The sequence below is a fragment of the Peromyscus eremicus genome, chromosome 13 (assembly GCF_949786415.1).
Source record: "Peromyscus eremicus chromosome 13, PerEre_H2_v1, whole genome shotgun sequence".
Lineage (NCBI taxonomy): Eukaryota > Metazoa > Chordata > Mammalia > Rodentia > Cricetidae > Peromyscus > Peromyscus eremicus.
In genome coordinates this window covers 50,496,022-50,511,262 of record NC_081429.1, presented here as the reverse complement: position 1 = coordinate 50,511,262, position 15,241 = coordinate 50,496,022, and the positions used below count along the sequence as shown (strand labels likewise).

General features: G+C 39.5%; 1 protein-coding gene across 6 annotated transcripts in view; it reads left to right on the top strand.

The window, feature by feature from the left end:
- Carf (calcium responsive transcription factor) overlaps positions 1-15,241 on the top strand; it is a 46,452-nt gene that overhangs the window by 10,596 nt on the left and 20,615 nt on the right. For 5 of the 6 annotated variants that reach the window (XM_059278665.1, XM_059278663.1, XM_059278659.1 and 2 more), the window contains exons 4-9: positions 3,675-3,792; positions 4,598-4,825; positions 5,777-5,897; positions 6,860-6,989; positions 12,119-12,203; positions 12,324-12,513. In XM_059278665.1, the coding sequence (XP_059134648.1) occupies positions 3,718-3,792; positions 4,598-4,825; positions 5,777-5,897; positions 6,860-6,989; positions 12,119-12,203; positions 12,324-12,513 (829 nt within the window). In that variant the 5' untranslated portion in view covers positions 3,675-3,717. The remainder of the gene's footprint in view (positions 1-3,674; positions 3,793-4,597; positions 4,826-5,776; positions 5,898-6,859; positions 6,990-12,118; positions 12,204-12,323; positions 12,514-15,241) is intronic. The other variant, XM_059278662.1, reaches the window with a different exon arrangement.

Here is a 15,241-nt window from a genome sequence, read left to right as displayed (position 1 = left end):
AATATCATTTGGGTTTTTAGAATCCCTTGAGATTTTTCCATATAAATTTGAGGATATTCTTTCAGTTCACAGATGCATGGAATCCTATAATAGGGATTATACTGTAGCCAGAGTTTTCCTGTTTGGCCCACAGTCAGGACAAATCTCTCTCACCTGCCAGTCCCATAGCCGCTCAGACCCGACCCACTCAGAGACTTATATTGCTTACAAACTGTATGGCCGTGGCAGGCTTCTTGCTAACTGTTCTTACAGCTTAAATTAATCCACTTCTATAAATCTATACCTTGCCACGTGGCTCGTGGCTTACCGGCATCTTCACATGCTGTTTGTCATCGTGGCGGCTGGCAGTGTCTCTGTCTCAGCCTTCCACTTCCCAGCTTTATTCTCCTCCTTGTCCCGCCTATACTTCCTGCCTAGCCACTGGCCAATCAGTGATTTATTTATTGACCAATCAGCAACACACTTGACATACAGACCATCCCACAGCATTGTACTGAATCTATAAATTGCTTTGAGTAATATTGGCATTACAACAGTATTTTCCATGACCATAGTATAATTTTCCCACTTACTTAGGTTTTTGGTTTTAGTAATGTATTATGGGTTTACTGAATATAGACATTTCACCCTCATACTTAAATGTATTCTTATATATTCTTTCAGATGTTCACTTTTGTGTTTTGCTCATTTTTAGGAGGATATGGAATGGATTATTTTTGTTTGGTTATTGTTACTTCTTCTAATCTTCTAGATACAAAATAAAGTTTTGTTTTAGATCCACTTCCTATTTTTTTCTGTAGCAAAAGGTTCTTTTGCAGTACACAATCTCCTAACCCCCCCTGTTACCATTAAAATATCTTTTTTTGTTTGTAAACTACTTTAAAATCTCTATTGTCAAGTGATATACAAAATTCAGAAAAGTAGACAATAAAATTGCTTCTCTATATTCTAATAGGTTAAGTAACCGTAGGTTATAGGTTTTGTTGAATTTTTATGATAAATTAGATCAGGATACATCTGATTATTTAAAATCTTAAATGAGAAATCATTTAAATGTACCTTATAGCTATATATTAAAATAGGACTCATTTATTGTCTCATAAACTCATGCCAAAGACAATCATGGTACTAGATCTAAGTGCCTCAAAGTTTATATTATTCATAATTTTTCATTTCCAAGTTTGTCAAGCTAATATTGATAGTATGAGTGCTTAGTTTGGTTTTGAGCTAGGTCTCATGTAGCCCAGGCTGTCCTGGAACTCAGTCCTCCTGCTCTGGCCTCCTGGTTACTGGGATTATAGCATGTACAGCCTTACTCGGTTGGTGGATGGAGACAGGAAGAGCAGAAGGTTCAGGCTATTATTGTCTCCTTCAGGAATTTTAACATTGGTTCGTTGATAATAAATCCCACTTCCTCCAGACATCCCCTGTCCATGTCAGCTTCATAATCCACTGAGTCCAGTGAGTGACTCGTGAATGCACTTGGCCTACCAGTGGCCCCAACCCTGGAGAAGACTTATTCCCCGTTGTCCAGGAACAACCAGTTACTAGCAGTTCCTCAGCTAATGATGGAGTCTTGTGAGCCCCTCTTCCATCCATGCCAGAATATTGACTAGCTTGATTTTTTTTTTCTTTCTGATAACTGTAGCTGCTAGAAGTTCACAAGGCAACAATATTTCATAACACTCTTGCCCATCCCTGGCTCCTATATTCCTCTGTGCCTCTCTCTTTTCTTGATGTTTCTTGAGCCTTGGGGTTTAGGTAGGATGGTATACATATCCTATCTGCAGCTAAGCACTCAGCAGTCACTAATTCTGAGTACTGTGACTGATACCACCGTAGAAAGAGACTTTCCTGATGAGAATTGAGGGCAGCACAAGTCTCTGGCTAGAAACATAAATATTTAGAAGTCAGTTTGATGTGTACATTTAGCGAAACAATGGCAAGTTTCCTTCTGGTGCCTATGACCTCCTTAGCCCTGGTCTGGGCTAGCTTTAGAGTACCAGACATAAATTCCCACCTATGAAATGGGCCCTGGATCCAAACAGGAAGCTGTTGGTTACCTCCATAGCAATCATGCCACTGATGTACCTGTGGGCACATTTCACCTGGCAGGTCACTATTTTAGCATACAGTTGCTACTACTGAGTAAGTCCATTGATGGCTCCCCCTGTCACACCCTGGGGCTGGAATAGCAACCTCTAGCCCTGTGAAGCTACCTTGTAGAGAGGAAGTTTTCAGGTCAATTCCGGATTGAGTTCTCTAGGCCCTACAACAAAAGTGTGTTGTGTCTTCAGCAGTAGGGCCTTACAAAGTCATCCTTGAGTGGTTACATAAATATATCTAGTGCTTTCATCTGAAGTTTTAACTTAAAACATCATTTTACTGTCAGTTGTGTGTAGGGTGTGTGTGTGCACGTACCACTGAGTTCATGTGGAGATCAGAGAGGACTTCTACCTGCTGAACTGTCTTGTAGGTCCCATTTCACTCTTTTTTGTTTGTTTGTTTGTTGGTTTTCAGACAGGGTTTCTCTGTGTAGCCCTGGCTGTCCTAGAACTCACTCTGTAGACCAGGCTGGCCTCGAACTCACAGAGATCCGCCTGCTTCTGCCTCCCAGATGCTGTGATTAATGGCATGCGCCACGCCACCACCGCCCTGCTCATTCTTTGTAGTTTCAGTTACCTATAGTCAACCATGACTTGAAAATATTAAACAGGAAATTTGGGAATAACTTTTATTGTAGTATAGTGCAATTGTTCTATTTTATTATTGTTTTTTACTTATCTCTTATAGTGCTAATGGGCCTAGTATATAAATGCACGTGGAGGATTTGATTCTTTCTGAGGTTTTAGACATCCACTGGAGTATTTGGAATTTATCTTTTTTTTTAATTTGTTTTTTCTTAACATTTATTTTACAGTGTTCTGTCTGCATGTACACCTGTATGCCAGAAGAGGATATCAGATCTCTTTACAGGTGGTTATTAGCCACCGTGTGGTTGCGGGAATTGAACTCAGGACCTCTGGAAGAGCAGCCAGTGCTCTTAACCTCTGAGCCATCTCTCCAGCCCCTGGAATGTATCTTGTAGGACACATATTCCCATGCATGCATAATCCTGTCAGCATCAAGGCCTCTTTTCTAAAATTATGTGATGCTATGTGTTTAACATATCTCAAGGGACACATATTTCCATGTGTGTATAATCCCATTAGTACCAAGGCATCTTTTTAAAAATTACATAAGACTATATAGATTAACATTCCTAAAGGACACATATTCTCATACATGCATGGTCCCATTTGCACCAAGACATCTTTTCAAAAAAATGCTATATAGGTTATACCCAACCCATAAAATTAAACTTTTATTTGCATTAAATAATTGTGCAGTGGATGTAACATAACTTTATAACACAAATTCAGTTTTAATGAACTAATAATATAGAATGTAATAAGGACAGAATGAGGGAACTATGTAACCCTAATGTTTAATTTGCCTTAAATGTATTCTGGTGCCTTGGCAAGTTAATTAATAAAAACAATAATTTTTCTATCTATAGAATGGAAATTGTTTTACCTAAACTGTGTGTAGTATGGAAGATGAACATTTCATTTAGGATTAACATCCCCATCAAAGTGTTAGTTGCACAGTTGACCAGATGTCTAATCTTTCAGCTGTTAACTAACAGGAGACAATGAAACCGAAGATGGAGGCAGCATGGACCAGTGTCCTTCATTAGAAGTCAGCCGTAGTGATGGCGGAGAGTCCCCAGGAGAAACTCGAGAACCTGAGGTAGGGAATTCGGCTGGAAAGCTTTCTAATCTGAAGAAGGAACAGCATGCCATTTAACAACTGTTCTTGCTTAAAGAATAGTTCTTTTATTCAGTGATACGAGGTTTTTAATATGCCAGAAGTGGTAGTATACACTTGTTTTCCCAGCACTCAGGAGGCACAGCACAGGGCCAACAGTTCAAAGTCAGGCCTGGGGTGCATATTTGACACTCTGTTTCAAAAAGGTTTTGATTACATATCTATCATATATTTAGTTTTTAACATAGAATTTTTAATAATGCTTATATATAGCCATAACATTTTGTACTCAATATATACATATTGAATTATATTTCATCATTTCCAAATGCATTCCTGAGAAAATAAAGAGTTAAAACATAAAAATCAACACTTTCATTTAAGACAGCGGTTCTCAACCAGGATCAAATGACCTTTTCATAGGGATCGCCTAAGACCATCTGAAAACACAGATATTTATGATTCATAACAGTAGCAAAACTACAGTTATGATGATGCAATGAAAATAACTTTATGGTTGGGGTCACACAACATGAGGAACTGTGTTAAAGGGCTGCAGATGAGGAAGGCTGAGCAGCACCGACTGAAGAAATACCAGAGACAGGTGGATCTCTGTGAGTTCGAGGCCAGCCTGTTCTACAGAGGGAGTTCCACAGCAGGATAGTTACAAAGAGAAACCCTGTCTCCCCACCCCACCCCCCAGAAAAGAAAAAAACTCTGTAAAAATATGGTATATTTTACAAAGACTAATGTCATTTTCTTTCTTTATTTATTGACTTTTCAAAAGCATCTGACCTGTATGGACTCTGGGGATTCTTCCTTTGGACAGAATGATTCCCCTACTATTTTGCCCATTCCTGCTCCTGAAACAGATGAGTCACTCACATCACAGGACATGCCAGAGACACTGACCGAGGCACAGACCCTTCATGAGGAGCAGTTTCGTCTTTTGGACCCAAATGGGCAGCCTCTTCAATATGACCTTCAGTCACTGGGCGATTCTAATGCACAAATGGTGAGTATATTTTATTTTTATTTTATTTATTTATTTATTTATTTTTTTAAAGATTTATTTATTTATTATGTATACAGCATGTATGTCTGCAGGCCAGAAGAGGGCACCAGATCTCATTACGGATGGTTGTGAGCCACCATGTGGTTGCTGGGAATTGAACTCAGGACCTCTGGAAGAGCAGTCAGTGCTCTTAACCTCTGAGCCATCTCTCCAGCCCGAGTATATTTTATAACTAACGAGTGTTAGGTTATTATAGTATTTAACAATATGTATTAACCATACTAAATGACCTTAGTTTCTTGATACTTTTGACTTATACATTATATTGGAAATATAGGTATTTTTTTTTTCTTTTAGGAGTACAAAGACTACCAATAGTTTAAAGCAGTCCTTACTGCTCATGTCAGGTACACTGGTACTTGCAATAAGGCAGATGTGATTTACAGCTAGTGTTATATACTAAAGTGTACTTGAAAGTTACTTTTTGTTTTTGAGACAAGGTTTCATGTAGCCCAAACTGTCTTTTTTTTTTTTTTTTTTTGGTTTTTCGAGACAGGGTTTCTCTGTGTAGCTTTGCATCTTTTCTGGAACTCACTTGGTAGCCCAGGCTGGCCTCGAACTCACAGAGATCCGCCTGGCTCTGCCTCCCGGGTGCTGGGATTAAAGGCGTGTGCCACCACCGCCCGGCCCAAACTGTCTTTTTTAACCTTCATGCATGTGCTATCACGATTAAGATCATAGGTCCTTAAGACCATAGGCTATAGTCAAGCTGATTGTTTTGAATCTTAGCTTCAGCACTTGTCAGCTGTGGGACCTTTGGAAAATTGGCACAGTCTCAGTCTGTGTCTGCAGAGTGAAGTAATAAGGCCATCCTAGGAGTAGGTGTGAGGTTAAATAACCTAGTAGCCCTGGAAAATCAGAACAGCATATCATTTTTTTAATGCCTCCGAGATGATCGCTACGAGCCCATCAGAAAACGGACAGGTGCTTCATATAATTCCATCTACCCAGACAGGAATGGCTCAAGTGATCATACCTCAGGAGCCGCTTGTGGATGTGACTAGTCCTCAAGGTGAGTCAGTATGGGATGGGTGCAGGGGGGTTGACAATGCTCTAAAGATTAAGATGATAGTCTAGAAAATTCCCTAGGAAGTCCATATTAAAGTTCATCTCTTTAGGTGAGGTTGTGAATTAAGTAATTAGAAAGGTTTTTTTTAGCCCCAGTAAATCTTAAGTTCGCCTTTCAACTCCTGTCTAGGTTATCTGTCTGTTTCATTTTGGGATTCTATGAAGCTGATTGACTCCTGCTTCCTCCCAGATAACCAATGAGCATAAACTAAATTCTTCTTAGTTATAGAAACAATAGAAATAGCAACAGTAGCACAAACATAGGACCTAGCTACAGGAGTTTTTTATATTTGTACTTTATTGATTCTTGCTAGCTCTGTGACCCATCCCTTTTTTAACTGTTATTTAGATCTCCTCCTCCTTCCCTTGGTTTCACATTCAGAAAAGAGGATCAGACTTCCCATCCCCCCCTTTGCCTGTTTGATAATATTTCTAGTAATTTTCTTCCTTCCCTTTGCAATGTAGTTGAATCTCTTTTTAACATCATTGCTACACGTTTTGTTGCTCTTTTATACATAGTAGTTTAAGATAGTTATTTTTACCTTGTTTTATGATTTATTGTCTTTATTAATAGTCATTAAAAGTTAAACTAAAAACATTATAAGCACAATGTAGAAGTAAATTTTTTGTTTTCATATTACATGTGAAACTCTTTAATATAACAATTATTTCTACTATTTTAAAATCATAGCTGTTAAATATAAGTATAAAAAGTTAACTACAAAATTTCATAGTCAGTATATAATTTAAAAGTAAGTTTATCAGTGACAGTCTCAATAAATCATTTAAAGTTTTGTTTTTTTAACTTCAGAACTATTCTTTTTCCTATTAAAATGATTTAATTCTAGTTAAGTAATCTTCATAGTGTTATTGAAAATACTGATGCTTCTTATTTCTGTTGTTAAGATGCCTCTGAAGAGAAACCCACTGACAGAAGCTTACCAACTGTAAGAGCAGACACTCTAGAAGCCAGCACCAATGACTACATTCTTCGTTCTCAAGCATCCCTTGGGTTTCCCAAAAAGTCAGGGACCAGGTGAATCATGGGAAAGAGGAGCTTGTCTTTGGGGTCACAGTGGAAGCCTGTTTTTAAATGATCAGATCTGGCAGACAGTGGAAAAGATCAGAAATTCAGAAAGAGGAAATGTTCATCACATATATCTTCATTTATTTCAGCTCATCTTGACAAGACAGTTTCCTGTCCTTTCAGAGAAATGTTCCTAAGGTTTTTAAATTGTTAGCCACATTTATATAGATATAATTCTTAGATGATAAAGTATTTAAAATGTTTTTGCTAGTATTTTGTGTGTATGTATGTGCTGGTTCTGGAAATTGAGCAAAGGGTCTTGGACATGCTAGACAAATATTTTCCACCCAGCCACAAAAACATAGCCTGTTTTTTTATTTTGTTTTTTTCTTTGTTTTTAAAGTTTTTTATTTATTTTATGTATATGAGTGCTCTATATACAACGTTATGCCAGAAGAGAGCATCAGATCCCACTGTAGATGGTTGTGAGCCACCATGTGGTTGTTGGGAATAGAACTCAGGACCTCTGGAAGTGCAGCTGGTGCTCTCAACTGCTGATCCGTCTTTCCAGCCCTGACACAGCCTACTTTTTGCTAACTTCTCCTTCAGTTTTACCTTTTTTTTTTTTCTTAAAAATAACATGTTTCATAACAATTTTAGAAAAATATTTAAAGTATCTTTTTGTAACTTTTTTTTTAGTTTATTTATTTTTATTCCATGTGTATGTCTGTGTATGTATGTCTGTATGAGGGTGTCTAACCCCCTGGAACTGGAATTACAGACAGTTGTGAGCTGCTATGTGGTTGCTGGGAATTGAACCTGGGTCCTCTAGAAGAAGAGTCAGAGAGCTCTTAACTGCTGAGCCATCTCTCCAGCCTCTCCCTTGATGTATCATTTTATGTGTTTATATTCCTTTAATTGTTCTATGAAAATATTTTAAAATAAGACAATATTCGTATTGTGAGCCATTAGTTAGTTAGTTTTCAGAGCTAGACATCAATCCAGGGCCTCTTGCATAGTAGACAAGGGACTAACACGTAGATAAACTCACAGCCCAAGACAGTATTTATAGATTTTTCTTTACCAACTCCATCTGCACCTGGGATTTTTTTCATTGGAAGATTTCTGATTACTGCTTTGATCTCATTGGTTGTTATGGCTCTATTGAAATTATTTGCTTGGCTTAACTTTGGTAGGTCATATGTGTCTCAAATTCATCTTTTTCTTTTAGATTTTCCAGTTTAGTGGGACATGAATTTTTAAAGTATGTCTTCACAATCCACTGGATTTCCTCGGTGTGTGTTCTAGTGTGTCCCTTTTCTTCTAGTCTTATTAATTGGGTCTTCTGTCTCTTTCTTTTGATTAGTTTGGCTAGGGGTATGTCAATTTTATTTACCTTTTCAAAAATCACCTCTTCGTTTAATTGAATTTTTTGTCATTTTCATTCTATTTTATTATTTTCTGCCCTGACCTTTGTTATTTCTTCCCATCTACTGCTTTGGGATTGGCTTGTTCTTATTTTCCCAGTGCCTAAAGTTTTACTATCAGGTTGTACATTTGCTATATGTCTGACTCCTTAATGTAGGCATTTAGAGTTACACATTCCTCTCTTAGGATTCCTTTCTTGTATCACGTAGATTTGAATTTTCATTATCATTTACTTCTAGGAATTTAAAATTTCCTTCTTGATTTCTTCAGTGACCCATTCATCATTCAACATTGTATTGCTTACTCTCTATGAGTTTGTATATTTTCTGAAGTTTCTATTGCTGTTAATTTCTGGCTTTATGCCAGGCAGTGGTGGCGCACACCTTTGTTAATCCCAGCACTTGGGAGGCAGAGGCAGGCAATTATATTATAATAGTATAATTATTATATATAATACATATTATTATATATAACAATAATTATTATTATTATGGCTTTATCCCATCATAATCAGGAAGAATACAGTATGTTGTTTCAATTTCCTTGTATTTGTTGAGACTTGCTTTGTGTCCTAATATATGAGCTATTTTAGAGAAGATTACATGGGTTGCTGAGAAGAATGTGTATTCCCCATTGTTCAGGCAGAATGCTCTGTCAGTTAGGCCCATCAGTTAGTTTAATCTCATTTAATTTCAGTGTTTCTTTATTCATTTTTTGTGCACTTGATCTGTCCAATAGTGAGAATAGGGTGTTGCAATCACACACTATTGCTGTTTGGTGGTTAATCTGTGGTTTTTAAATCTTGTAGTGTTTGCTTCACAAAACTGGATGAGCTATATTTGGTGGGTGTGATGGTTTGAATGAGAAATGCCATCCATAGGTTCATGTTTTCTAACACATTGGTCCCAGTTAGTGGCCCTCTTTGTAGAGATTATAGAACCTTGCAGGTCACTGGGGGCAGGTATGGATGGTTTGCAACCTTGCCCCACTTCCTGCTATCTCTCTCTGCTTCCTGTGTGGGGTTGAGCTGTGATCTCTCAGGCCTGGTCCTATAGCCATGCTGACTTCCCTGCCATGAGGGACTTGAATAACTCTCTGGAACTGTAAGGCAAAGTAAACCCTTTTTTCTATAATTCGGCAAGGTGAATGTAGTTATTATAATGGGCAGCAGAGACAAGCAGTGTCCATGATGGCCTGACCCATAATGGACAGCACAGGCAAAGTGATTTTTGTGGTGTCATGACTTGTATGGAGCGCTCTGGTACTAGCTAAACAATCATAGTGTTTCCGGGAATGAACTAGATAAGACGCCTGCTGTGTTTTTGTTTGATCAGTATAAGCAAAAAATTCTCAAATGAAGGAAACGCTACATTGGATGGTGGCAAGATGGAATCTCAGCCAGTAAACTGGTTTCCACTTGAGCCAGTTTGCGGATCCAGAACCCCTTGAGTGAAGAGGAGAGGTTCCCCTGAGGAAAGGACCTAAGACTTTTGCTCTTGCCCAGAGAGACCTGCGGCTTTTTACACGGGTAAATGTACACTGGAGAGACAATTAGACTGTCCAGGATGTTTTGGATACTAGTTCTGAACTGACATTGACTCCAGGAGATCCCAAGAAACATTGTGGTCCTCCAGTAAAATCAGGGGCTTCTGGAGGTCAACTTGACTAATGGAGTTTAAGCTGAAGTCCATCTCACGGTAGAACCAGTGGGTCCCTGAACTCATCCTTTGGTTATTTCCCCAACTCTAGAATGTATAATTGGGATAGATATACTTAGAAGCTGGCAGAATTCCCACAACTGCTGACTCTGTCTAGCCCCACTGTTTGGCCTGTGCATGGCCACCACCTTGACCACTGTTCTGCCAGAGTGGCTGGCATACATTGCTTCTTTAAAGTAATACCTTACACATGCTTCATGGGTTTTGAGATATGTGTGTCCTTGATGGTCTGGGCAGTTCCTTGAGTATTTTTTAATGAACTTGAGATCTAAGCCTCTTGATTTACATGATTCTGTAGGGTTTTCTGAGTGAAGAGATTGGTGGACCATTTTCATAGGTCACCTCTTGGCCATAAACAGGAAGAGTCTACTGTTAAATCCCTTTAGCCAGTTCAGAAACTGTATGTTGAGATTACCAATAAAAGAGTTGCTGGGCGGTGGTGGCGCACGCCTTTAATCCCAGCACTCGGGAGGCAGAGCCAGGCGGATTTCTGTGAGTTCGAGGCTAGCCTAGGCTACCAAGTGAGTTCCAGGAAAGGCGCAGAGCTACACAGAGAAACCCTGTCTCGAAAAACCAAAAAAAAAAAAAAAAAGTTAACATGGGCAGGAGAGACTGCTCTACAGTTAAGAGCTCCTTGAGATGATCCTTTGTGAAAAGGAAGAATTGTTTCTAAAGCAAAATAGGTTTCACAGAAGAAAAAGGGATTCCCAGAAGAAACCCAAAGAAATACAAATCAATGGCATGGAATAAAAACAACATTAAATAAATGTACAGAAATATTTGTTTGTTTGTTTGTTTGTTTTAAAAAAGGAGGGAGGACCGGGCAGTGGTGGCTTACGCATTTAATCCCAGAACTCGGGAGGCAGAGCCAGGCGGATCTCTGTGAGTTCGAGGTCTGCCTAGTCTGCAGAGTGAGTTCCAGGAAAGGTGCCAAAGCTACACAGAGAAACCCTGTCTCAAAAAACAAAAACAAACAAACAAACAAACAAAAAAGGAGGAGTTGGAGGCTGGAGAGATGGTTCTGTGGTTAAGAGCACTTGTTGTTCTTGTAGAGACCTGGGTTTGCTTCCTAGCACCCATATGGTGACTTACAGCCAGCTGTAATTCCAGTTGTAGAGGATCCAGTGCCCACTCTGACCCCAGTCACGTGTAGTATGCATACTTATATGCATGCAGGCTAACTATGAAGACACATAAAATATATTTTTAAAGAGGTGGTCTGGGGAGGCTGGAGAGATGGCTCAGAGGTTAAGAGCACTGACTGGTCCTGAGTTCAATTCCCAGCAACCACATGGTGGCTCACAACCATCTATAATGAGATCTGGTGCCCTCTTCTGGCCTGCAGGCATATGTGCAGGCAGAACATTGTACACATAATAAATAAATAAATCTTTAAAAAAAAAGAGGTGGTCTGGGGAAATGGCTTAGTAAAACATTCAGCATGGAGTATGAGGCCTTGCATTCAAAACCAGGTGTAGTAGTTCTTATCTGTGACCTCTGGGAAGTGGGCACAAAGGAAGACGGATCCTTTGAGTTCATAGCCAGCCAGTTTGCAGAATTGATGAGCTCCAGGTTCAGTGAGAAACACAGTCTCAAAAAATAAGGTGAGCCGGGTGATGGTGGCACATATCTTTAAGCCCAGTACTTGAGAGGCAGAGGCAGGCGAATCTCTGTGAGTTCGAGTCCATCCTGGTCTACAGAGCAAATTCTAGAACAGCCAAGGGTACACAGAGGAACCCTGTCTCAAGAAACAAAAAAAAAAAAAAAAGATGAGTGATTATGGAAAACATCTGATGTCAGGCTCTGGTTTCGATACACATATGTACACACGTGTGTCCATATGTTACAATATTACACATACCAAGTCAAGGAAAAGATAAAGCAGTTAAATGGTATGTGTGCACGTGTGTGTGTGTGTGTGTGTGTGTGTGTGTGTGTGTGTGTGTGTGTGTATGTAACCACGGATTTACATCTGTTCCTCTCCTCTCCCAGAATGCTCGAAGAATCTTTGCCGGCTCCTCTTCAGCCACTGTCTTGTAACACACCGATCTGGGCCTGCCGTCTTAGGAGTTGTGAGGTGAGTCTAAGAGAATCCTTACCTCACTTACCTGGTTATGGCAACACTTCATCCCCAGATGAATATTTTTTAATACAAATAATACAGTCAGTATCTGTCATATGATTTCTCCTTGTACAGAAAATTGGAGATTCCTACCGTGGCTACTGTGTCAGTGAGACTGAACTAGAAAGCATCCTCACTTTTCACAAGCAGCAAACCCGGAGTGTCTGGGGCACTCGCCAGTCTCCAAGCCCAGCCAAACCTGCCACGCGCTTGATGTGGAAGTCCCAGTATGTGCCCTACGACGGCATCCCGTTTGTCAATGCAGGTAACTCCATTAGTTACTTAAAGGCCCAGCAGCTGCGCTCTGTTGTGAAAATAGGATTTTTGTGAGATGCATTTCATTTTGGTAGGTGAGAATTGAATTTTAATTGCTGAAAATGAATGAATGTTAAACTAAAAAGAAAACATAGCAAATATAACCAATTACTTTGTCATAAAATTATGTTTTAATCTATGACACCAAGTAAATAATATTTCACTTGTATAGTATGTTAATAAATAGAACTTTAAATTCCAAGTAGACCTATAGACAATATCACATAATCAAAAAAATAATCCTTTATAGTCACACTAACAGAAATAAATCATCTCTCAGATAGACGATAGATATATAGACAGACACACGAACACATAATTTCGTTGTTTAGATCAGATTCTGCAGCCAAGTAAGTTCCAAAAGGTTTGTTTTCTGAATTTTTTAGGTTTCAGATTTACTCATAAAGAATTAATTTGCTTGAGGGGTGGGCTGGTGAGATGACTCAGAGTTTAAGAGCACTGGCTGCTCTTTCAGAGGTCCTGAGTTCAATTCCCAGCAACCACATGGTGGCTCACAACCATCTGTAATGAGATCTGGTGCCCTCTTCTGGCATGCAGACAGAACACTGTATATATGATAAATAAATAAATCTTAAGGAAAAAAAAGCATTAATGTGCTGATTTTCACTACTGTTGGCAATGTTATAAATGTCTCTACATTCAATCCTTGGCTTAGTTTATCCAGACTTTAAAAAATGTCCTGGTAGGCCAGACATGGTGGCGCACACCTTTAATCCCAGCATTCAGGAGGCAGAGGCAACACTATCTCTGAGTTTGAGACCAGTCTAGTTTAAATAGTGAGGTCCAGGACAGCCAAGGCCACACAGAGAAACCCTGTGTCAAAAACAAAAACAGAACAGCCAGATGCACGGGAGCATAACTTTACAATCCAGCACTCTGGAAACAGGCAGGAGGCCCTCTAGGAGTTCAAGGCCAGCCAGGGCTACATGGTGGACCCTGTGTTAAAAAAATAAAATGAAAAGATTATGTTATGGGAATTTTCATATGTATCAAAAATGGAGATAAGAATATAAAAAATGTTCTGGAATCTATCATGTAGCTTCAACAGCTGTCAGCTGTTTTTAAACCAGATTTTTGTGATATGATTATTTATGTATGTGTTTGTTCTGTTGGCTTTATTTTTTTTTAATTGTTTATTTCCACCTTCATTCCTGCAAAATCCTAGCCCAGGTTACTCTTGTCTCATCTTTGTCCTTCCCAAACATGTGACAACCCTGACATCAAACTTTAAAATAATTAATAGAGTGAGACTTGATGGCACAGGCCTTCAAACCTAGCACTCAGGAGGCAGAAGCAGGTAGAGCTCTGTGAGTTCAAGGCCAGCCTAGTTTACATAGTGAGTACAGGCCAATCAAGGCTACTTAGTGAGATCCTGCCCCTAAATGTCTTAGTTAGGGTTTCTATTGCTGTGAAGAGCACCATGTCCACAGCACCTCTTATAAAGAAAAACATTTAACTGGGGTGACGGCTTACAGTTCAGAGGTTCAGTCCATTGTTATCAAGGTGGGGAGCATGGTGGCAGACAGACAGACACGGTGCTGGAGTGGTAGCCCAGAGTTCTACATTTGGATCAGAAGGCAGCAGGAAGAGAGAGTGACACTCAGTGAAGCTTAAGCAAGAGACCTCAAAGCCCGCCTCCTCAGTGACGCACTTCCTCCAACAAGGCCACACTTCCCAATAGTGCCACTCCCTGTGAACTTATGGTGGACAATTACATTCAAACTACCACACTAAACAACAAAAAATAAAAAATAAATAGTAGTTTATACTAATATTATAAAGTCACCAACAATCCCTTTAAACAGAGGTCTTACATTTTAGTGTCAGCTTTATTAATTTTTTTTATTTATGATTAACAATTTTAGATGTATTTTTTTTTTTAGTTTTTTTATGAATATGTTGCTAGAGTACTACATATATGCAGTGCCCACAGATGCTAGAAGAGGGAATTGGATCCTCTGGAACTCGAGTTACAGACGCCTGTGAACCACCATGTAGGTGCTGGGATCCTACACATGCAGGGTCCTCTGGAAGAGTAGCCAGTGCTCTCAGCCACTGAGCATCTCTCCAGCCATTTTTTTATGTCTTAAAAGTCGGTTGTCACTAGGCAGTGGTGGCGCACGCCTTTAAACCCAGCACTCAGGAGGCAGAGGCAGGCGAATCTCTGTGAGTTCGAGGCCAGCCTGGTCTCCAAAGCGAGTTCCAGGAAAGGCGCAAAGCTACACAGAGAAACCCTGTCTTGAAAAACCAAAAAACAAAACAAAACAAAAAAAAGTCGGATGTATCCTGCAGTAGGCGTCATTCTCACATCTATGTATTTGTAATCTACTGTAATGTGATAAATTACCCCAAACTTGAACGCTGAGAACTACAAACATTTATTGTCTCAGTTTCTGAGGGTCAGAATTCCAGGTGTAGCTTAGCAAGGTGACTCTGCCTCAGGTTCTTACACAGTCTGAGGCTGTAGTGTTGACTGGTATTGCAGTCATCTGTGCTTACTAGGAGAGGAGGCAATTCCAGTCTCACTTGTGTGGTTGCCTTGTTGTGTGGGCCTTTGCACAGAGTTCCCTCACTGTGTGGCAGCTAATGTCACCTAGAAACAGCAATCCACGGAAGAGTAAAAGAGTACCCAAGGCGGAAATGGTAGTTACCTTATA